Source organism: Anolis sagrei, chromosome 1 (genome assembly GCF_037176765.1).
Source record: "Anolis sagrei isolate rAnoSag1 chromosome 1, rAnoSag1.mat, whole genome shotgun sequence".
NCBI lineage: Eukaryota > Metazoa > Chordata > Lepidosauria > Squamata > Dactyloidae > Anolis > Anolis sagrei.
Genome location: NC_090021.1, coordinates 298,782,431 through 298,807,457, shown reverse-complemented (window position 1 = coordinate 298,807,457; position 25,027 = coordinate 298,782,431). Strand labels below are relative to the sequence as shown.

Here is a 25,027-nt window from a genome sequence, read left to right as displayed (position 1 = left end):
TAGTAAACTGCTCTTTTTTTGTAAGTTAGCAAAGCTTCCCAGATTTAATGAGATACATCTGCCAAGAGTAAATAAACTCTTTGTTGTGACTAGCCAGCTCTAGAAACCACAAATTTTAGGGGGAAATTGCAGTATGAATGCCTTACCTGTACTTTGTGGTGTGGAGACTCTGTGCCAATATTACTTCCACCTCTATAATTTACATAAAGTTTAAGAAAGAAGAATATCTTTGTGATCAAAAGGCATGGTACCATAAATGAGACCCTAACAAGCCACAACTGTTAAGGGAAAAGCAGAAAAATGAATAATACATATTATGAACTTTGGACTATGATGGAATTAAATTAGTTTAAAACCACATAGCGTGCTTTCTAGATCACTCTGTAAAACTATTATTCTAAAAACATGATACAAGCAATACATTACATCACTTCAGTCATTCTCTTTACTTTTTGGTCAACAATGAGTCATGTGGACTGCTTATAAGTAATTTATATTTTTCATAATAATATTTGAGAGGTGCTTGCTGTTATTATTATTTATTTCTATTCTGCTTTTTCTCTCTAAAAAGAGATTTAAAGCAGCTAATACTAAACAGACCATATACTCTGTGCATCTGTAGTTGATTTCAGCCATTATGAATATATTCTATAATGATTATGCGTTTTTAGCTGTGTTGTTACCCACCTCGAAGAAAGGTGGGTAAGAAATAAAATTATTATTGTAGATGTATATTATCTAACTTGCTTGGAATCAGAAATGTTTTCCATTTTGGGTGGAATACATGTAATATATGTACTGTTTTTGAAGGGGTGGAGAGAGAATGAGAGAGAGGCTGGGGAGGCGTAAATTAGCGCCAAGTAATACGCTTGTATTCTACAATCCCAGATCCAGCCTTGCATTGTATACATAAGTGAATGAGTGAACCATGAGGCTCGAGAGAGATTGAGAATCACAGATTGGCACTCTTCCCTTACTTTTTTGTGTGCATTTTTTGTGTAGAATGTAAGTTGTAGGATTTGTGGTCCTCCCATATGTTGGACTATATTTCCCAATATCTTCACAATTGGCTATGTTTGTTAGGCTGATTGAAGTTGTAGTCTAGAAGCATCTTGACAGTCACATGTTGCTTGTACCTGTACTTCTTCCGACTCACTTAGGTTTACCCATTACCCACTATTTAGTCAGTCAGTCAGTCAATCAGTCAGACTGACTGACCGACTGACTATTTAGTAATTTCTGTCTTGCTTGTTCGGCTATTTCCTTGTTTGTTTCAAGTCAGTTTTCTGCCACTAAACATCATTTTAGTAAAAAATAAAGCCATTTCAGTTCTGGAGCCATAAACTTTGATGAGCCGAATGACCTACACTAGTATGGATTACATTTAATGTGTATTGGCCATTGAGGGACTCAGAGTGGCTAAAATACAGCAGTGATTTGATGTCATTCAATATACACCACATTGAACTGAATTGCTTCAATTATAATTGAGATTATGTTAAAACACTGTTATTCAATTCCTGCAGTAATATATGATTAATACTGGTTGTATGGGATGCAGTTGCCTGATATGGCAAGATAGAATCAGTGTAAATTATGGCTTGCTGTGAACAAGCAACGTGCTGATGTATGCTGTCCCATCGCTCTCACTTGTAGTGGGAGTAGCTGAACAAATAATGGTTTGTTTATCATGTTGTGTTAATCAGGATGTAGATGCTATTGAGCTTTAGTTCTCTCCCAAGAAAGGCAAAATCCATGATGCGTATTAGGTGTGATTGTGGTTTGTGCCTCTGTTTTGTTAGGAGAGAAATAAACCAGAGTTGCAGCTGTGCCCAAATTCATACAACACATTAAACAAATAACAAATTAAAAATCACTAATTCAAAATATAATGCAGATACATCTTTAAATAGTTTGATTTTCAAGTTCTTGTTGTAACTGTCTTCAAAGAGATGCACTCAACAGATGTTGTAAGAAGAAAAGTAGCCGATTATCATAGCATTAACAGTGGAGTTCACCATTGGATTACAGCATTAGTTTTTCGCCTTTGGTTCTCCAGATGTTTGTGGATTTGCCTCTCAGAATCACCGCCGATTATCAATGTTGTCTTGAATTCTGGGTGATAAAGTACAAAACAAAAGACTGAGAACCACTGGATTAATGAAATACACTGGAAGAACTCCATGTTTTCTAATGTTTAAACATTCTTTTTGCAGTCTAGCTGATTTACATACTGTCCATTGTATATGTTTAAAAGTATTATTTACATTGATTGGCCACAAGTTGGAAATTGATCTTTTCCAGCCTTACCTGAAGATGCTGAAGATTGATTCCAGGATTTTTGCTTGAAAAATGTGTGTTCTTTCTTTAATGTGGTCTTTCAACAGTAGCGCAGGAATTAGAAAGCTCTGAAGCTCTTAGAGCCAGGTTTCAGGCTCAGTGATCCACTGCAGGGTATCAGCCTCAAAACAAAAGTTTTATTTTATAATCCACTTTTAGACTGGGGGCTTTTTGGCAGTCAGAAACATTGTCATCCCCATATCATGTTTTAATGCAGTTGCTAAACCTGCAAATTGCCATATTTTATCCTCAGTTTACTCCATCCCTGACTTTATGGTGTCTGGTATTTTAGAGAATCCAGGAATTCAAAAATAGATGTAGATAGATGTATCACAGGATTCAGCCTTAATCTTGTGCATAGCATTGCCCATCTTTGAGACCTCTGTACGTTTTATCTATCACACAAGACAGAGAACTCACCTATGTCATCATTATGGCAAGCTCCCACACTGTTTATCTAAAAACGTATCAAATGAAATGCTTAAATGTGTAATTAATATGTTAATTTGAAGGTATCCAAATCAAAAGCTGATTTCTATCATAGTAATTTCAGTTTGCAGACTAGAGTAATATCTAATTACTGTAGAGATTTATTTACTTTGAATTGCTTGGTTTCTTATTTAGTCTAATTTTGAGCATGAGATTGTACAACTGAAATAAGACATAGTTCCTCTGCTGAGTTCATTTAAAATGCATAGTAGTGTTCTGAACACAATAGTGTAAATTTCCTTTTCTGTTATACCTGTAGATATAGTTATATGCTCATAACTAGAAATTTCTGTTTACAATTATGGTTATTCTCCTGGATCAAACACTATTTTTTGTGTATGAAGCCTGCACTACATATCATTGCATTTCAAATGGTTGCTTATCTCTTATGCTCAGTTGTGGAAGGCAGGGTGATAGTAGAAGCTCAGAGAGGAGTGAAGAAGCATTCTGTTCCCATTATGGAAATGACAATTCAAATTATCTGTGATTATTAGAACATGGTTTTTAATTCATTTGTTTAGTGTAGATGCTAATCTAATGACTTGTAGATAAGAAGTAATATACTATAGAGAATGATTATCCAATTGACTGATAGTTTTTATCTTCTTTTCAGATGCCCCCCTCGCACTTTTTTGCCAGCACTGTGCAAAATTTTTCTTGATGAAAGTGCTCCTGACAATGTATTGGAGGTAACAGCCCGTGCCATAACATATTATTTGGATGTATCAGCAGAATGCACCCGAAGAATTGTGGGAGTAGATGGTGCTATCAAAGCACTTTGTAATCGTTTAGTAGTTGTTGAACTTAACAACAGAACTAGCAGGGACCTGGCTGAGCAGTGTGTAAAGGTATGTTGTCATACTTTTCCTTTGTTAAACCTTCTCCTTTCAAAAAAGCATCATAAAGGTACATTTATGTTTATAATAGTACTAAAGTTGAAAGACTGGGATTGGGTGCTTTTTGTTGTGTTTTTGTGGGGCGGTAGCTTCTTATTACATCAAAAGCAATAAAACTTCTACAGAAAAGCATAAATTTGTCCCTAAACAGCCTGACGTACATGCCTTGAGAAAAGACTCCTGCAAAACAGGATGAACTAGGAATGGCATATCAGGCATTATTACATGTGATGTTTTTCCTTATTGAAATAATAATTAGCATAGGACAAATCACATGTATTGTCAGTTGTAATGTGCAGTACCAGTGTTTTAATTTTGATTTAAATATATAAGTATAAATATATATAAGAAAACACATGGTAATGTAGAGGTTTTTTCCCTTGATTCCAAGCTGGCTCTATAGCAAGTGTTTCTTGTGCATGATTTATTTGCATGGCAGAAATATATGCAGGTCTTCACATTCAACCAAAGTTGGAATTTCAGATAGCAAACTTGTTAACAAAAGGCACTGCTGTATGAAGTAATGACTCATTTTCACCTGATTCGGGAAACTTCAAGGATTTCAACTTATTTAATGTGGTGTATCTACAGTTATTTCACAAAAGTCTCAAGGTTTCTGAAGAAAACACTGAGGTTTCTTTCACAATTTCTCATAGCTTAAAGAAAAACATTCCAGCTAGGCTCTCAAAAATCTATTAAAAGCCCCATACTTAAAACATAGTTGCCTAAATCGTATTTCAGCCCTGACTAAAATATACCCACGGAATCCATTAGAAGTCTCTCTGTATTGACTCACCATTCAACAATCGATTGAATTTGTCTATGTAGTTGGGGCTGACTAGTCTGGTGCTAATAATTGCCAAAATTGAACACTTATAATGTAGGGAGAGTCACATTTGTCACATGTCCAAATAAATCTGAACACTGCAGAGAGGTCATGGACACTTTTAAAGACAGATAAGAAACTTGGATTTATCTTAATACTTTTTTTGTTAGCAGAGGAGGCTTCTTTGCATCATACAGGCATTTTTGTAAAGTTCCAGCAAACATAGTTATATTTTGTCCCATTTTGTACACACTTGCACCACATGTTTTGTGTCTGGGCATCTCTCCTCATAGCCATTCAGTGGCCAGGAGAGGATAAGGGGCTACCAAGAAGCTAGCTGTCCTTAGGAAGAGGACAGATTTTGCCCTCTTGAATCTCTTCAGAACCTTGAGAAGTCTAAGAAAATTCCATTCTCGGTATGACAAGAAGGAGCAATCCACCTTACTTATTGGGTAATCCCTGTGTTTCAACTAAATAGATAAAAGTTTGCCTTTTTCAGTTACTTCATTTAGATTCCTTCCCTTTCCCTAACAGTTTTTTTTATCTTGCCTGGCCAGCTAGGTGAGTCGTTCCTCTCCCTTTTCAGAAGACAGGTTAATTAGAAAATTTTTAACATTGAGTCTCTCATGTTCCCTTATCAATGAATATGTAGGTGGCTCAAGGAGAGAATAAGAGCAGATGGATGTGTTGTATTATTTCATTTGCCATGACAAATAAACATAAACAATATTTTCATTGACAGAATGCAAACCTCAGTATTCTACAGTCAGGCCTCCACATTTGCATGTTTGGCATTTGTGGTTTTAATTACTTGTGGATTTGGGGGATGCAGCTGTGTGATCACCACTGCTTTCTCTTGCCAGCCATTCCCAAAAACCAGCTGCTGCATAGGCTTCGGGTGGTAGTTGGCAGATTATTGTTACTCTATTGCCCTCCCTGATTTTTCCATGGAGTTGGAGAAGCAGCAATCTTCCTGGCAAAACATGTCCTGACTCTTGCTGCTACAAATTTGGGACATTGTGGCTGCTCTGCGTCACTCAGCGACTTCGGGGGAAGCGAAGCAGCCATTGCCTCTCTTCAAAACTGCTTCCTGAATATCACTGCTCCAAGTTTTGGAAATGGTTTGCTAGGTGCCCCTGCTCTGCCTCCTCCTAAGTGGCCCGGTGAGGCAAAACAGCCACTTTCTCTCTTGCAAACTGTTGCTCTAGCTTCTTTTGTATGGGGACTTTGGGAGGTGATTGCCCTGCTCCCATAGTTTTCCATAATTTTCCCAGTTTTGTGGGGTTCCTGTGCCCCTATTTACACTACCAAATAGAACTATCAAATCTACTTTACCTTCAGTACATATGTTTGCTATTATTTTGACTACATTACTGCATAATCTATTATAAACAATTCACAAAAGCAGTGGAATATAGTTTACGGGGAAAAGGTTAGTTTTGGGTATATTTCATCTGTACTGTAGAGACAAATAGCTTTTTTCAAAGTAGTCACTATAAAAACCAACTTTTTATTTTGAGAAAGCGGTATCAAAGAACTTTGAGGGCTGATGCTGCTTTAATAATTGAATTGAATTTCTAGGGGATGTTCATAGTTTGGGATGTTTTTAATAGCCCAGTCTGGTTGATGCTTCTTGCACAGTTTTGTTCCAATGTGTTTTCTAAGCTTCTTAGTCTTTACGAAGTAGTTTGTATAAATAAGCTTTTCAACAAACTCTGGGTCCTCAAGAAACATGTGCCTTTCATCTGAGATCTTGTGGCCCTGGGGTTGGATTTATCTGGATTTGGTATTGGAGGCAATGGATTGCACCAGAGCTTCTTTAGGAAAATTACAAGTGTGTGAATCAGTCAACAAGTACCATTTGTTTTTTTGGGTTTTTTTTTTTGCTAAAATAAATTTGTAGCACAATAAAAATACTTTACACATGTGTGTGTTGAGTGCCTTAGGAAGTGGTAACAATGTGAATAAAATCCATATTATTTTTAGGCTGTGGCGACAAAATACTGAAAAGTCAGAAGGATGGTATTTGAAAATAAAATAGAGCTCACTACCTCTGAGCATGCAGGCGAAATGTCAGGAGAGAATGCCTCTAGATTGAACATGGCCATATAGCCTGAAAAAATGAGAAGCTGCACACACTTTCATGTCTTGGAATTTTAGACTGCTGTAAAACCATATATGCCAGAACTTGGCATGGTTCAAATTAGCAATTGTTTTGAAATATGTACTGTATTAAAGAAATATAATTAACAATGAACTAAATACAGGGTTAGTCAAAATGCATAGGCCAATAAGCCATTCAATTGAATGGCTTATTGGCCTATGCATTTTGACTAACCCTGTATATTGTTAGTCCTTCTTAGGGTAGACCCATGGAATCATCAGATTTTAATGCGTATAATTTATTTCAGTAGGTTTCTGCAGAGTGGGACGTTGGACTTACCCTTATGTTTTAACTCATATGCCTTTCTCCAGTTATGCTGACATGAGTAAATTGAGTTCTAAAAACAAAATGCTTAAATTAATTTGGTTGTTCACACTATAGTCTGTCTTTCATGTTTCTGGGGTTTAGCAGTGGCGAACCCTTGCGAATGTAAAAAAAAACTCCAGGGACCAGGGCAAGGCTTCCTTGTGTAGCCAGCAGGTTGTGGGTTACTGTTGTGCATTTCCAAAATGATGAGGAGCAGAGTAGTAACCAACCAGCAGACATTGTTGGGAACTAGGCAGTGACTGAAATTGGTACTTCGCTGCTTCTCTGGCTTCAAGGGTGACACAGCAGTACTCCTTCTTACCTCTCACCATCAGCCTCCCTCCTGGTCTGCTACTTTGTAGGTTTTGGGTGGGCGTGGTTGGTGATTAAGATTGTCAGTACTCTGTTTCCTGAAAACTCAAAGAGTAGAGTAGTGGTGATTTCAGTCATCACGCACCTTCTCCAAAATCTACAAGCTAGCAGACTTTGGTGAGTGGATAGTGACTGAAATCGCTGCTAATCTGCTCCCTGCGGCTTCAGGAGGCAAAGTAATGATGATTTTAGTCACTATGCACTCCTCACCAAAGTCTGCTGGTTCGTAGACTTCAGAATTCAGCAAAGAGCTTGCCAGCCACCCCACAAAGTAGACACACTGGTAGTCTTTAGGAGAGTGGCAGACACACAAATAATCAAATCTGTTAATGTTGATACTGCAAATGTGGAGTGCTGACTGTAGTTCAAAAACCTGTTCCCAAATTGGACATGCTTCAGTCAGATACTGACATGTGGTATCATTTCTCTTATTTATTTCTATCTAACATTTTGTCTTGGTGCATTGTTAGATATTCTTTTATATTTAATTATTTTCTTTATCATTCCAAAAGTTTATGTTGAGAGTTTTATTCTCCAGTATCGTTATCTCTTTTTGTATTCATGCATGTTATCTTTGTGTCCTGCTATCCTGTTAGACAGCACAGTAACATTTCCTGTGCATGGTGGTAGATGTAAAATGCCATTAGCAATATTTTAAAATAAGAATGAATACGTATTGGAATAGTGAGAAAAAAATCATCAATTTTGTTTACATTTTTTCATTATGTTTCTGTTTTCACTCCAGGTATTGGAACTCATCTGTACCCGTGAATCTGGTGCTGTGTTTGAAGCTGGTGGGTTGAACTGTGTGTTAACCTTTATTCGTGACAGTGGACATCTTGTTCATAAGGATACTTTGCATTCTGCTATGGCCGTGGTATCCAGACTCTGTGGGAAAATGGAACCTCAGGATTCTTCTTTAGAGATCTGTGTTGAATCCCTCTCAAGTCTACTGAAACATGAAGATCATCAGGTAAACTATTCAGAACTAATTTAATGCTAAGATTTCCAGAACTGTATGTAGCTTGGCACAAATTTAATACATCTTAAACATTGTGAAGAATGCAATTATATTCAAATAACTTAATTCAGTATTGGGCTAGTGTAAGATGTATCATATTATTAGTTTCAGTGTAATTTACTTCATATAAATTATTACCATGCTAGCTATTTCAATGACATTTGGAAGAAAAAAAACCTTGGTGTAGTGGGCTATATACAAAAATTTCCTTCATTTCACATAAGACTTATAGACCTATCCAATATGTTTTGTTTTTTGAGCAAGTTTTGGGCAAGTTTTTTGGAATAGTGCTAGTGCCAGCTGCGCCCGTATCTTGAAACACCAGATTTGGCCATGGTAGTTCACGCCTTAGTCACATCCCATTTGGGCTGCTGCAACACTGTCTACATAGGGCTGCCTTTCAGGATAGTTCGGAAGCTGCAATCAGTGCAGAGATCAGTGGCTGGATTGCTGACTGGAGCACTGTATTGTGAGAGGACAACTCCCATGCTGCGGCAGTTCCTTTGGCTGCCGGTGTGCTTCGGGGCTAAATACAAAGTGCTGGCTGTTACCTATAAAGCCCTAAACGGTTTGGTTCCAGGCTATTTGTCTGATCATATCTTCCTATAATAGTGGCTCTCAACCTGTGGATCCCGAGATGTTTTGGCCTTCAACTCCCAGAAATCTGAACAGCTAGTAAACTGGCTGGGATTTCTGGGAGTTGTAGACCACAGGTTGAGAACCACTGCCCTATACAGACCATCCCATGCACTGCGGTCAATAAAGGAGGCCCTCTTCTCAGTCCCACCTCTATCACAAGCTCATTTGGTGGGAACGAGAGAGGGTGTCTTCTCCGTGATCGCTAACTGTAAAAACAGCCCCCACCCTCCTCTCCTTTAAGGGACTTCTAAAAACGCACCTATGCACCTTACCATATGGAGAGAAGGAGGACTAAGATACTTTACTTGGAATGCTGGCTAGTCCCACTTGTACTATATGGCTGCCACATTATATTTCGCATCAACACCGGCACCAGCCATTTTAATATAACTGTATTTGAAATTGCTTTTAGGGTATTTTTATAATGTTTACTTATGTTTTAGTTAACTATGTCTTACTCGATTATTTTGTTTAATTTTTTCATCACAATGCTTGATTTTTCATCATAAGCTCACTGTTACTACTATTGCTTTATTGTGTGTTATTTTTGATATGTTTGTAATCACTTGAGGCATTGAATGCTTGCCTTTTTTTGTGTGTAAACCGCCCTGAGTCCCTTTGGGGAAAGAGGGTGGTCTAGAAATAAAGAGAGGAGCATCGCCGGCAGATGCGCAGGCGGGTGAGCCCTCATGCACCCATATGCCTGTCTCTTGGAGGGAATCCCTATAGCTCCCAGGAGCATGCACATGGGGGGGGGGGGGGGGTGTGCAACAACTGTGTAGTGAAATACAGTAATATGATGTGTCATGTTGCGATACTTGCCAGGCGTCATAGTTTCCTTAATTTCTTTACATTGTGTTATTCTCGCTGTACATGGTAGCACTGATCATTTCTTATCATGTGGCTAACATGGATTATAATATGAAGATATCTATTCGAAGTTCAGACATACTGTCAAACCTTGGCTTCAACCCCCCCCCCCCCCCCCGAAAACAAGATATCATAAATTCTTTACAAATGTTTGCTTTTAACAATGTGTGTGCACTGTCTAGCATATTTGGAGTCTATTATATTAAATAATAGATCCAGAAGATCTTTTCAAAATTTGTTGTTTGATCCTAGTGATTTATCCAACATTTTAAATTCAGAGTTGGTTCTCATTTTCTTATTTGCATACCTCAGACTTGCAATAGAAATAGTTTGCAGTCTAGGAAAGAGAATGTCATGCATAGATAAGAAAGTACTGAAAGGTAGATATTTTAAAATGTTTCCATGTATGACTCAATATAAATTATATTACTTTTCCAATGTATAGATATTTTAAGAAACTGCATATATTTCTTTATAAAATATTTCATATGAGCTTTTGAAATATTTTAAAAAGAAATTATGCAGTTACTTAGGATATCTATGCATGGGAAAATACATATTTTTAAAATATTTCATATGAGGTCTTGAGCCCCTGGTGGCGCAATGAGTTAAACCCTTGTGCTGGCTGAACTGCTGACAGAAAGGTCAGTGGTTTGAATCTGGAGATGTGGGGTGAGCTTCTATCTCTTAGCTCCACCTTCTGCGGGGACATGAGAGAAGCCTCCCACAGGATGGTAAAACATCAAACATCCAGGTGTCCCCTGGGCCTTGTTCTTGCAGACAGCCAATTCTCTCACACCATACGGGACTTGTAGTTTCTCAAGTCACTCCTGACATGGAAAAATATATGGGGTCTTAGTGTGGCCAGTTCATCCTAAGTGTATTTTTTTTGCCACAGGTTTCGGATGGTGCACTGCGGTGTTTTGCCTCCCTTGCAGATCGATTTACACGCCGTGGGGTTGATCCAGCACCATTAGCTAAACATGGACTGACTGAGGAGCTATTATCCCGCATGGCTGCAGCGGGTGGCACAGTTTCAGGTCCATCTTCAGCCTGCAAACCTGGCCGAAGCAGCACGGGGGCACCATCTGCGACTGCAGACTCTAAACTGAGTAACCAGGTGTCAACTATTGTAAGCCTGTTATCAACACTCTGCAGAGGTTCTCCAGTTGTCACACATGTAAGAATTCTTTTGAACATTGTTCAGTATTGATGTTTTAACATTCTGTATTTTGTGGTATGAATTACATGGTCACATATTGTATTATTATTATTTTCTGTCTTCTAAGTTATAATGATGAATCATTAAGTAAATACGAGCTTTATTGCTATACATTTTATATATTGATATTTTAAAATATTTAAATTAATAGCTATTGCTGTTTTACCTGTAGTTCAGTAATATTTGTTTAAATTCAAATGGAGATATAATCCTTTCTCATTGGATTTTCTAAAGTCCTGTATATTTTTATTGTTCAGACTTTTAATTATTTCCAGGATCTTCTAAGATCTGAGCTTCCAGATTCTATAGAGAGTGCATTGCAGGGTGATGAAAGATGTGTACTTGATACCATGCGTTTGGTAGATCTTCTATTGGTGCTACTGTTTGAAGGACGGAAAGCTTTGCCAAAGTCTAGTGCTGGATCCACAGGCAGAATCCCCGGATTGCGTAGACTGGATAGTACTGGGGAGCGTTCCCATCGGCAGCTGATAGACTGCATCCGCAGCAAAGATACTGATGCTCTAATAGATGCTATAGACACAGGAGGTAGGTGAAATAAATTTGTTTGACATCCACCAGAATCTTATGGTGCACTATGCTTGCTAACTAGGTGGTGACAGTCAGATGAAAAAGGCCATGGGTACAGTTATGATGAAGGATACTGGAGAAGTATGCTGTTTGGAACCGACTCTTAATTTGTTTTCCTATTCATTACAACTAAGTGAAAAAAAAATGCTAGCATAATGTACCAACAGAATTCTGGCAGTAATAATTTTCGAGTTGTTTGTGAATATTGTTTTCTGTGTATTTATTCTCCCAAAAGATAAAAGCATATGAAAAATCATTGCATGTCTTAAGCTGAAATGGATGTTCAGAGGCTTGTTTGGGTGGAATATGGAGCCTTACACTTTATCCTCATTATATCATTGTGGCAACTGCATTGCAATTTTGGAAGAATATGTTTCTTTCTTTTTTCCAGCTTTTGAAGTAAATTTTATGGATGATGTAGGACAGACTCTCTTAAATTGGGCCTCAGCCTTTGGAACTCAGGAAATGGTAAACAAGAGAAAGAATAATGATTCAGTATTTTATTTTTATTTTTGAATTAAGGAAAATATATAAATAAAGTTAAGCCATTCCTCTTTTGTGAACAGGTTGAATTTCTCTGTGAACGAGGTGCTGATGTTAATAGGGGTCAGAGGTCATCATCCTTACACTATGCAGCATGTTTTGGAAGACCTCAAGTAGCAAAGGTAATTTTAATAGTAACTGTCTATTTCGTATTATTAATTAAAAATGGAACTATATTACTCTAGTTTTCATCTTGGTTACCTGAAGTATGTGTTTTAAAAAGACCTTCCCTGCCTCAATAAACCCCTCCTAGACAGTTAACTGAATTTAAAAAAATGAAAAGGGTACATAGACAGTAAGAGCAAAGAAGACTTTCAAATACTGCTTTTAATGACCCATATTTGAGTTTAGCGTGAGTGCTATCAAATATTTGGTTGCAATGTATAATTAAGAAAACCTATGTCCTGCATCAAAGTAGAATAACTTCCTGATGATAAGAGCTGTTTGGCAGTGGAATATGCTGCCTGGGAGTATTCTTTGGTGGCATTTGAATGGAGGGTGGATGGCCATCTGTTGGGAATGCTTTGATGTGTGTTCCTGCATGGCAGGGAATTGGGCTGAATGGCCCTTGTGGTCTTTCTCCCAACCTAATGATTCTGTGATTCTATGTTTATACAGTATTAGGGAATTATTATTTTATTATTTAGATGTACAATTAAAGCGACATGGTAGGAATGTGTATATATGCACATTCTCCTGGCACAAAGTTGAAAGTATAATTCTAAAGTTCCTGGTTGAATGAAACCATTGTGTTGTACTATGTTATTTGAAAACACAAACTATGGTTTGGACTGGGCCTGGTTTGCAGCAATCACTCAGAACAGAATTTTCTGATTGAATCAAATCAGTTTACTATGGTGTCCAAATAATTATGTCCCTTAAAAAGAAAAGGAAAGAGGAGTTTTTTTTGTGACAGATCTTGTTCACGGTATCCCAAATCTTTACAACATGTGACTTTTGGGCTCTCCTTGAGTATCACCTGAAACTGGCAGGGCCCCATTTGCCAACTCACAATATAAGATGGCCTGCAGAAGGCGAATACTGTTGTTCCCTGGCTTGGTAGATTACTAATTTTCCTATGAGTGTGTGCATGAGTGCTGGATTTCTGGAAACTGGGAGAGAAGATTTGATCCCCTCTGTATTCTGAGAAGTGTGTATGTATGTATGCAGACGCCCCTTGCTCTCCTGAGAGCATTACAGCTGAAAATTTCTGGAAAGGGGAAATTTCTGCACCAGAGCAGATTCTTTCCCCATATCAAAGGATACATGCATTTTGGAATTTTTGTTGCTCCAATTTTAGAGGTAACTTTAGAATATCAAACCATAACGTTGTTGGATTGAATATTAATTAATTTTCATAATAACATTTTTATTTGTTTTAGACTCTCTTGCGTCATGGTGCCAATCCAGATTTGAGAGACGAGGATGGAAAGACTCCTTTGGACAAAGCTCGTGAAAGGGGGCACAGTGAAGTAGTGGCCATTCTCCAGTCTCCTGGTTAGTGTAAAAGTGTTGCCAGTCTAAGAATAAAGCAGTGATTTAAGTTAAACAAGAATGTAGAACTTAACCTCTTCTTTCGGGTAGCAATTATTTCCTCTACTCAAACAGATAAAACTCACAAAATGAATGATCTTTCCAGTTCAGTGAAAATACTTTGGATTTTATCTCAAAGATAAATTGCATTGTTACAAGAAAAAAATGCTATGTTAAATTTCAGGCGATTGGATGTGTCCAGTTAACAAGGGGGATGAAAAGAAGAAGAAAGATGCAAACAAAGATGAAGAAGAATCAAATGAGCCCAAAGGTGATCCAGAAATGGCACCAATATACTTGAAAAGACTGTTGCCTGTGTTTGCACAAACATTTCAACAAACTATGCTGCCTTCAATAAGGTAAGAAGATGGAAGATCCCTGTAGATCTGTGTGCCATAATTCACTGCAGGAGTATTTTTGTTACTTTTAAAAAGTTTTAATGTTAAAAAGAGCTGCTGCACAAGGAAAGCTAAAAAAAAAGGAGAACCCGATATGGATGACTCTCCTACACAATAACGTGGGGGAAAATAAAACTGTGAAATGTACATGTATGAATATGCATTGGCTTTCTAGGTGCTGGTTATTATCTATAAAGCCCTAAACGGTTTGGGCCCAGACTATTTGATATCCCTCATCCCTGTTTATAAACCTGTTCAGATCTTGCGATCATTGAAGGGGGCCCTCTTCTCGGTCCCACCCCCATCTCAAGCACAGCTGGTGGGAACAAGAGGGGGGGGGGCTTCTCTGTGGTTGCCCCTTCCCTCTGTAACTCCCTCCCAAAAGAAATTAGAACAGCCCCTACACTCCTTTCCTTTAAGAAAGAGCTAAAAACATACCTTTGCTCACTTGCTTATGGAGAGTAGGATGAGTAACATCATAGACTCTTTAAATGGACTGAATCATAGAATCCTAGAGTTGGAAGAGACCTCATGGGCCATCCAGTCCAACCCCCTGCCTAGAAGCAGGAATATTGCATTCAAAGCACTCCTGACAGATGGCCATCCAGCCTCTGTTTAAAAGCTTCCAAGGAGCTTCCACTACACTCCGGGGCAGAGAGTTCCACTACTGAATGGCTCTCACAGTCTGGAAGTTCTTCCTAATGTTGAGATGGAATCTCCTTTCTTGTAGTTTGAAGCCATTGTTCCGTGTCCTAGTCTCCAGGGAAGCAGAAAATAAGCTTGCTCCCTCCTCCCTGTGGCTTCCTGACTGTGAGAGCCTGTGAAGCTGACTATTTTATTGTAATTTACTGAAGAGCTGTATTTTTATACCTCACACAGTTTTAATTGCCTGACTGTATGTTCCATGATGCCTGACTTTATTGAGTCATATTACCAGCCAATGTCTTTTATCTTGTTTTAATTTGTATGTATAAATGTATTATGTATTGATTTGATGGCATTGAATGTTTGCCAATTTTATGCTTTATGTTTGGAAGCTGCCCTGAATCCCTTTGGGGAGAGAGGGCGGGTTAAAAATAAATAATAACATTATTATTATTATTATTATTATTATTATTATTATTATTATAGAGTATTGCTGTTTTTAATACTAAGTCTGAGAATAATACAGAATGAATGACTAGAGGCTAATTCTGATTATTGATTCTCTTTTGAGAGATGTGAAATGCACAAGAGAAGGAGTAGAAAGTGGCCTATACTTTGGTCATAATCTGATTCTAGGTGATAGTAGTAAAAAATAGTAATAAGTTCAGTAAACATTTACATTGTTAGCTAATATATAGTTCAGCTTTTAATCGTTAAAATAATGTTTGTCTTTCTTTTAAAAAAGGAAAGCAAGTCTTGCTCTCATCAGAAAAATGATTCACTTTTGTTCAGAAGCACTTTTGAAAGAAGTTTGTGATTCTGATGCTGGGCATAATTTGCCCACAGTGCTAGTAGAGATTACTGCAACTGTTCTTGATCAAGAGGTAAGTGGTTGGATTTTCCTCGCCCACCCCCATGGTTATAATTTTCCATCTGTATAATGTACTTATTGCATAAATATAGTGAAGAATTCAAGCTGGTAACCTAGAACTTCAGTAGAATTTCAGTTATTAGGATCTTTTGAATGACGTAGTTTTGGAGATTTTTGTCCCTAAGGCCAAATGATTAATTGAAGGTAATTTGGTAACCATGTGTAGTAACAATTCTTGTGATTGCTGTGATTGGCTATGACTTACTATTTCCTTTACAGTGGATAGGGAACTTTCTATTCAAAGTGGGTGATGGTTACATTTAATGTAATTTAATGGTGTTACAAATACAGAGTAAACTTCTGCATGTCTTTATTTTTATTTCTTCAGGATGATGATGATGGCCACTTACTAGCCTTACAGATCATAAGAGATTTGGTAGATAAAGGTGGTGACCTTTTCTTGGACCAACTTGCTAGGCTTGGAGTAATAAGTAAAGTGTCAACTTTAGCAGGACCATCTTCTGATGATGAGAATGAAGAAGAATCTAAACCAGAAAAAGTAAGGACAAATCACTTCAGTGTTTGTTATGTGTGAATTCATGAGCTAATCAATATCAGCAGAAACTGTGATAGGTTCTAGTAATGGTTCTTCTGGGTTCAGATACAATAATATAAATAATGACAGTGTCTATGGCAGCCATAGCTCTTGACAGCATTATGCTAATTGCCTCAAAATCCATTAATGATAAGTCAAAAAAGGAAATTCCGTATATACATATTTTAAATTATCTTGGTATGCAGGAAGATGAGCCTCAAGAAGATGCCAAAGAATTGCAACAAGGAAAACCGTATCATTGGAGAGATTGGTCAATCATTAGGGGAAGAGACTGCTTGTATATTTGGAGCGATGCTGCTGCTTTGGAACTTTCAAATGGTAGCAATGGATGGTTCAGATTTATCTTGGATGGGAAGTTGGCTACAATGTATTCCAGTGGGAGTCCTGAAGGAGGATCTGATAGTTCAGGTATAGTTTTGTTCTCAACTCACATTTTAAAGAGATCGGAATATTGCATTTTACATATTTGATTTTGAGATGTTTTATTTTACAGGAATTGCCTCACTAAATAGTAAAGGATGTAAACAGGTGGAAGGTGGTCAGTTTCTTGTGATGCCTTTGTCAACTAGCATGTGGCAGTAACTTACAACCTAGTAACTGTGTTCAGTGAACATCTTAGCTTCATTTTATCTTCATTCCTTTCCATGCATACTAATATTAGTCAAAAAAAGTCATTAAAGGCAATGTGTAGTGATTACAAACTGCATTCCAGGTAAAGCAAGTTGGAATGATGATGTGGCTTGCATCTAGCTAGCAGAATGAAATTGCATGTGTGTGGAAAATTGTGTAGCTTTCTTGGAGCTGAGAAACTATGACAGACAGTGAGCTAGAAGAGTTTCATTTTTTGGTTTACTTAAGCTGTCATACTTCTTAAATACAGTGGTTACTGCTTGCTGCTTCCTTTGTTGTTTATATTTTCATCAGTGCAAAAACTAATAAATAATAGTAAAGAAAGTGTGCAATGAAATGTAGAATTGCTATATTCTGTTGAACAATGGCTGTAATACATATTATGATTCAATTTCTCAGGAAATTACTTTTTCTAGTGATTATATACTGCAGGCTGGTTATACAGGTTAAATCTGAGAAGTTTTTTTTATTAACACTAAACTGCTTTTTGTTACTAGGAAATGCTATAATTTCCTTGTCATCAATTTCCTTATTTGCATTGAGATTACGAGGGAATGTGCAGGTTATATTTTGGTTACTGTGATAACAGTTTTGAGCTATTAAACCATAGCTATTTATGTTTTATTCTCAACTTTTGGCGTCTCAGCTGTTATAGTGAATATTTCAATTTATATTATAAAATGATTGTGATGCTGAGTGCATGATCTAGAGAACTGATAGAATGGTCGACAGGAGAACCAAGATTGAAAACAGACATAAGAGGAGGAATAAAACAGATTAATGTTTATACTTGCGAATTTCTGGTGCCCTACTGGCTCAGGAAACCCAATTTGCTGCCTGCATAGGCCTCAAAACATAGAAAATACATCCTAAAACTCGCAGCAGCTTGATATGTACCCATGGATGAAGTTTTACAGAAGTGAACTAAAATCTGCAGTTCATTGTAATAAGGACCCTTTGGTCAAATTATGTCATCCGATTCTGGGTATTCATTGAATGCTAAAGCAAGAAACGTTGTGTTCTCTTTCTTCCCTCTCCTTCCCCACCCCCTGCTTTTATGAGGATGAAAGGAATGATGCACATACCTGTGGCATTAATAGCTCCACAACAGTTCTCTGTTTTATATGGAAGGCTGTCGCCTCCATCCGAGAGTGAGTTCAGATGGTGTAAATGTAAAGGAACTAGAAGTTGGGCAAATAATTAAATCCCAGGGTTTTTTGCAAGGAAAAATAAAGGGCATTCAGGTACTCAATCAGAGTACTCTGATGTTACTATTGGAAAGAAGTATTTTGGAGTAGTTGAGACTAGGGTAACTCAGATGAATATGATGAGGTTAACAAACCACCTTACTGTTCTATAGTCAGGCATTTCTGAGAGAAGGAATGAGAAAGACTGAATGGGACAGTATATAATTGCAGTGTATTAACTGCCCTGAGTCCCTTCAGGGAGAGACGAAGGTCTAGAAATTAATAATAATAATAATAATAATAATAATAATAATAATAATAGTTTATTCAGTTTTAACTATTTCTCACAGTGTATGGTAAATATATCAAATGACTCCCTTTTAGTCCTCTTTAAACTTAGCATATTTGTAATTTTGCAAATTAATTCAATTCTACTGGATTGATTTAATCATTCCACTGACTATAAAGGAGCAGGGGGCCAATGTTGTTCAATATATGAGTTGGAAGGAAGAAGATTATGAGGGCATGGACTAGATCATGTGTCTTAATTCATACACAGTGATGGTTTCCCCAAGATTAGTTATGGAAGTTATTAAATTTCAGTCAAGCTCTGAAGCTTCTTGTGTGGAATGTCTTGCTGCAAACTTTTGTCTCTGAAGGCAATGCTTGTATTTCTTCATGGTGTCATTGTGTCATTGTGATGACAACTGTTCACATGGCAAATAAAACTTCCATTCAGGTCCACCTCATTGTTTACATTATGCTATATGAGCATAATGTCCGTCCTAAATACTCAAAAGTTGGAAGAGACCACAAGGGCCATGCAATCCGACCCCTGTTTGACCAGTTAGGAATGTCTGTATAGCACACTTCAATTAACTGTTATGAAGGCTGTCCAATTAAACTGAATAGAGCAGACTTCTAGAAATATATATTTTACCATTTGTATGTTTTAAACGTTTTTGCTTCAGTTTGGAGACATCATCAAAAAATGCAAGCCTTCAACAATACAAAAAATGCAAGTGAGATACATAAATAAAAATGCTTTTCATGCAACACATATATACATCATATTTTCACTGTATGGTATTACAGCAGATAACATCAACTCCAAATGTTCCTTATGGCTGGCTGACAACCCTGTAATGTTTCTAGGAGTCCATTCAGTGTTTCCTTTTCCTGTTTAGTCTGCTCTCTTCGGCTCTAACATTTAGATGCTTCTCAAACGCTAAGACTTTCTATAGATAGGTTCTGGTTAGTAGAAATGAAATTGTAACCATGCAGTTTAGTTTATAAAGGTCATTTATAATTTAAATGAAATTAATCGTTGTGTAATTGTTTCAGAAATATCTACTTTACCATCAAGTAATAATAATTTTTCCATGGTCTTATACTGTGATACAGTAGCTAATGTTTCATCTGTCCTGAGAACTTGAATCTACATTTTCAATTTGTATTAAGTGCACAAATAATGTTGCTTTGTGGATTTTTCTTTTATCTTAAGTAAAATGCTAGTAAATTCTTTTCTTTCTTTTTATATAGAAAGTCGAAGTGAATTTTTAGAGAAGTTACAGAGAGCTCGAAGCCAGGTGAAACCATCCACAACCAGTCAACCAATTTTATCAGCACCAGGGGCTACTAAACTCACAGTGGGGAATTGGTCTCTGACATGTCTAAAAGAGGGAGAAATTGCTATTCACAATTCAGATGGCCAGCAAGCTACAATATTAAAAGAAGATCTGCCAGGTTTTGTTTTTGAGTCTAATAGAGGAACCAAACATTCATTTACTGCTGAAACCTCTTTAGGTAAGTGTGTAATGAAGCATAATGACTAAATAAAAGCAGATGTGTATTTACACTGCTCTGGTTCATATGTTACAGTCATGTTTCAACAATCCATGATTTGGTGGTTGAGGAATTAACTTGGTTTTTAACAACTACGAAAATAATGGTTTTTGGTGTAACAAATAAACGATTCTGTTAAACTGGGTACATGTAGAAGAACAGAAGAAGTGGCTGAGTATATTCCAAATTCTTGATGTACTAAATCATGACTTGTACTGGTATTGTGAAAGCTTCAGTGTGTATCATTTTTGGAGTCATTTGATAGCCTAACTTCTCTCTATATATATTGTAGGATCGGAATTTGTGACTGGTTGGACTGGCAAAAGAGGCAGAAAGCTAAAATCCAAATTGGAAAAAACAAAACAGAAGGTTGGTATTGTTGGCTTTAAAAACATTTTAGTGGGAGAATTTTCTGTTTTGCTGCTTCTTGTGTACTTCTTATTTACTTAGGCAATTCCTCATTCTCCGAGTATGAAGGCTTTTCAAGTGTAGTGTCTTGGCAGTGGGTCCCTAGGTGACTGTGGAGCCCTATTCTTGATCCGGATGTTCTTCCACCGTGAGGACATTGGTTTCCAGGTGGAAGGTGGTTCCGGTCAGGGTTGGCTTTACACGCCTTCCTCTTGGCACGTTTCTCCCTTTCGCCCTCCATTTATGCCTCTTCTAATTCCGCAGCACTGCTGATCACATTTAACATCTAGTTAAGAGTTCTCAAGGGTTCTCAGTGTCTTTGCCAGAGTTTTTAAGCTTAGCTTTAAGCCCATCTTTAAATCTCTTTTCCTGTCTACCAATATTCCATTTTCTATTCTTGAGTTGGAAGTATAGTAACTGCTTTGGGAGACGGTGATTGGGCATTCAGATAATGTGTAGTCCAGTGGAGTTGATGGCATAGGAGCATCACTTAGTGCTGGTGGTCTTCGCTTCTTCTAGCACGCTGACATTTATCCGCCTGTCTTCCTGAGAGATTTGCAGGATTTTCCTGAGGCAACGCTGATGGAATCATTCCAGGAGTTGAGTGTGACGTCTGTAGATAATCCACGTTTTCCAGGCATATCACAGGGTTAGGAGAACAATAGCTTTATATACAAGCACCTTGGTATCCCTATGGATGTCCTGGTCCTCAAACACTCTGCTTCATTCGGAAAAATGCTTCACTCGCAGAGATCAGGCGGTGTTGTATTTCAGTGTCGATGAGAGGTGGCTGTCGAGGTAGCAGAAATGGTCAACATTTTCTATTGCTACAACATTAAGCTGTTTTCTGGCATTGGAGAGGGATTTCCTGGTGACTGCTGGAAGAGCATTTTGGTTTTCTTGATGTTCAGTGAGAGTCCGAGCTTCTCACATGCTTCTTTAAAGGTATTTAGAGTGGCTTACAGGTCTTCTTCTGAATGTGCACGGACTACATTATCATCAGCATATTGGAGTCCTGTAACAGATGTTATGACCTTGGTTTTGGTTTTCAGTCTGTTTTTTTGTCAGTTAAATAGCTTATCATAGATGATTTCCACTCTGGTGGGAAGCTTCACATAGACAAGATGACGTTTCTTAGCGTATCATGTGATGTATTTATAGCATCCTAAGCTGTTACTGGTTTAAAGTGATTCAGTTAATATCTTGGGCACCTGTATTTTCTTTAAGAGGGAAGATGAATAGCTTTAGTTATGAAACAGACAAAAATCTTTTGCATTTTCTGGATGAAACATAGAGCAGCCCCACTAAATCTATGGAAATCACTGAAAATGTGATACTGCTTCCTTGGAAACTGGCATATGAGGATATATCTGGTACTTTATGAATTGCACACTTCAGAGGATGAACGGTCATGATAAATACAAATCTTTTATTTACTGTCAAACATGGGTTGTGCCACTTTAGTCTCCGAATCTGAATTGCTGCAGTTCTCTACATGATCATCATGATTCATTTCCCATTGTACTGTTGTTTGGTGTTTTGGTGAAAGCCAACAGTTGGAGTCAGTTTGGAGATATAAAATAGCAATCTTTTTTTCAAGAGAAGTTAGGGAAATGAGCCTCTCATAGGTCTAAAATGCTCATGTGGTCAAATGCATACAAAAATTTCTCCCCAAATCTCCCAGGGAACTTTTTGGGGCAAAATTATGTATTTTTTTTTAACCAATTACTGGAGCAGCTTGGGCTCCAAAGATCACGATGTGAACTACTAAATGCTTACTTTCTGCACAATTTCTATTCTGGGTCTTGTGCTGCTTCTGCTGGAAGCAGAGGACAAACAGGAGGAACACAGCATCTTTTTAGAAAAGTATGTGTTACCATTACATGCAAATTAAGTTTATAAATGTTTTATGTATTGTGATTCTTAAATAAATGAAGGTTATTCAGTAACAACTATAAATCTTAGAAAAACAATTTCATTAGGTTTAAGATGAATTGGTATGAATAAATGTAACTTAATTCTAAATTCTCAACTTTCTTCAGGTGCGTACCATGGCAAGAGACTTGTATGATGACCACTTTAAAGCTGTTGAAAGTATGCCTAGAGGTGTGGTAGTAACACTAAGGAACATTGCAACACAGTTAGAATCTGCATGGGAACTCCATACGAATAGACAGGCAAGTATCATCATCTAACCATTTATGATTAACTAGCTGTACCCGCCAAGCATTGCTGTGGCCAACCTTCCCTCCCACTTTCTCTCCTTCCTTCCCTCTTTTTCTTTCCCTTCCTCTTTCTTCCTTCTCTACCTTTTTCTTTCCTCCCTTCCTTTGCTCTTGGGTTCCATCCTTCCTTCTCTCTTTTCTTCCTTCCTTCCTTCCCTCCCTCTTTCTGTCTTTCGTCCCTTGTTTCCTTCCTTCCCTCTCTCTTTCCTTTATTCTTTCACTTTTTTATTTCCTTCTTCCTTCCTTCTCTACCTTTCTTTCTTTCCTTCTCTCCTCCCTCCCTTCCTTCCACTTTTCTGTATATATGTGTTTTGTGAGTGTATATATATGCATATATGTCTGTATATATTTGTGTATATGTATATATGTATGTGTTTGTGTATATATGTGGTTTTGTGCATGCCTTGTCATATATTTTTGATTTGTTGTCTTTTTAAGTCTCTTCGGCTGTGTTGTTCAGTGTTTTTATGCGTGACGGTCACTCATTGGCCTGATAGGTGTATTGTGTCAAAATTTGGTGTCATTTCGCCCAGTGGTTTTTGAGTCATGTTAATCCCACAAACGAACATTACATTTTTATTTATATAGATTTGATTGTGACTGTGTTGGCTGTACTTGGTGTAGTTTTTGTTATACCATATTTTTTTCTCAATATTAGCAGTTTGGTATTTACTTATTCTCCAGATGAATTTAGATATCTGTCTGTGCTAACTTTAACCTATGTTACTGGCAGCTGCACTCCACACTAATATAACCTACATAGAAATGGCCTATAACAGTGGTTCTCAACCGGTGGGTCCCCAGATGTTTTGGCCTTCAACTCCCAGAAATCCTAACAGCTAGTAAACTGCTGGGATTTCTGGGAGTTGTAGGTCAAAACACCTGGGGACCCACAGGTTGAGAACCATTGGCCTATAAGTACTTGTTTATGAGAAAAGAAACAGTATGGGGGCGGGGGGAGTTCTGCAGCCTTTTTCTGATTTGTAAATACCTAGTTTACACCCCTTCCCAAAAAAGCCTAAAATGCGGTTCCTGTAGTTTTTCTACAAATACAGTGACATTAATGGAAGCCGCATTTTTTGTTCCTTTATAGTTCATTGAAGGAGAAAACACTTGGCGAGATCTAATGAAGACTGCTCTGGAAAATTTAATTGTGCTACTGAAGGATGAAAATACAATTTCGCCTTATGAAATGTGTAGTAGCGGCTTGGTACAGGCACTTCTTACTGTACTGAATAATGTAAGTATACTGCAGCACATGTACGGCACAGGTTAGGGAAATGATGGTCTGAATTCCTGCCCAGGAATTAAGGTCATGAACGTGCCTTGGGCCAGTTATTATTTCTCATTTTAAATGACTGCAGGATGGTTGTCATAACAGAAGGAAAAACTGTATAGTTTGGAGGAAGAATTGGGTACAAAAGCATAGAAACAACATTTTGAATTTTCCTAGAGATATCTTCTTAATGTAATAGCAGTAAGAGATGAGTGGAAAGCCATTGTGGTGCAGTGGTTTGATTGTTGGAATATGACTGGAAAACAGGATTTGAATCAGTGTATTGTCCAAGGCCTTCATGGCCAGAATCACTGGGTTGTAGGTTTTTCAGGCTATATGGCCATGTTCTAGAAGCATTCTCTCCTGGTGTTTCGCCTGCATCTATGGCAGGCATCCTCAGAGGTTGAGTATGCACAACCTCTGAGGATGCCTGCCATAGATGCAGGTGAAACGTCAGGAGAGAATGCTTCTAAAACATGGCCATACAGCCCGAAAAACCTAGAACAACCCAGGATTTGAATCCCTACTCAGCCATGGAAATGCACTTGGTGGCCTTGGGAAAACTGCCATCTCCCAACTTCATAGGAAACTCCATTATAGGTTCACCTTAGAGTCTCCATAAACCACAAATTAACTTTATGCCATACAGGAAGGTGTGTGTATGCACTTAGACCTATTTTAATACACAAACACACAGTGCAGTGGACATAAACTAGGAGTGATGCCTTCTCTCATTTACATTGGAGCATCAAGAGGGTCAAAAAGTGGTAGATGTTCTTGCTTTTACTTTCTATAATAGATTATTATTTAGCCACAGCAGAGCACAAAGATTGAGGGGATATGTACACTGTGTCCTGCTATCCAAGGGAACCGGCGGGAAACTACTTCTAATAAGATGGGGAAGACATCTGCTGCATTACTTCTGATAGGGATGTTTATCCAAATACGTGTGTGTGTGTGTTAGTACTTGAACCGCGTGGTGTGTTCTGAGAACCCCATTTTGTTGTTTCTTTTATATTGACCATATACCTTTCATTGCTTGAAGGGAGAGGAAAGTTATTTAGTGGACTTCCATGGGGTCAGCTGTATTTCTTGTGTTTTAATGTTAATATGACTG

At 37.7% G+C, this 25,027-nt stretch overlaps 1 protein-coding gene across 6 annotated transcripts in view; it reads left to right on the top strand.

Annotated features, from left to right (window-relative positions):
- HECTD1 (HECT domain E3 ubiquitin protein ligase 1) overlaps positions 1-25,027 on the top strand; it is an 80,638-nt gene that overhangs the window by 22,358 nt on the left and 33,253 nt on the right. For 4 of the 6 annotated variants that reach the window (XM_067462870.1, XM_060759588.2, XM_060759606.2 and 1 more), the window contains exons 3-17: positions 3,443-3,677; positions 8,139-8,366; positions 10,822-11,103; positions 11,403-11,691; positions 12,125-12,201; positions 12,300-12,398; positions 13,659-13,773; positions 13,994-14,168; positions 15,598-15,736; positions 16,112-16,282; positions 16,525-16,747; positions 19,699-19,962; positions 20,294-20,370; positions 22,452-22,586; positions 23,728-23,874. In XM_067462870.1, coding sequence (XP_067318971.1) covers positions 3,443-3,677; positions 8,139-8,366; positions 10,822-11,103; positions 11,403-11,691; positions 12,125-12,201; positions 12,300-12,398; positions 13,659-13,773; positions 13,994-14,168; positions 15,598-15,736; positions 16,112-16,282; positions 16,525-16,747; positions 19,699-19,962; positions 20,294-20,370; positions 22,452-22,586; positions 23,728-23,874 — 2,656 coding nt within the window. The remainder of the gene's footprint in view (positions 1-3,442; positions 3,678-8,138; positions 8,367-10,821; positions 11,104-11,402; positions 11,692-12,124; positions 12,202-12,299; positions 12,399-13,658; positions 13,774-13,993; positions 14,169-15,597; positions 15,737-16,111; positions 16,283-16,524; positions 16,748-19,698; positions 19,963-20,293; positions 20,371-22,451; positions 22,587-23,727; positions 23,875-25,027) is intronic. The other 2 variants (XM_060759596.2, XM_060759581.2) reach the window with 1 other exon arrangement.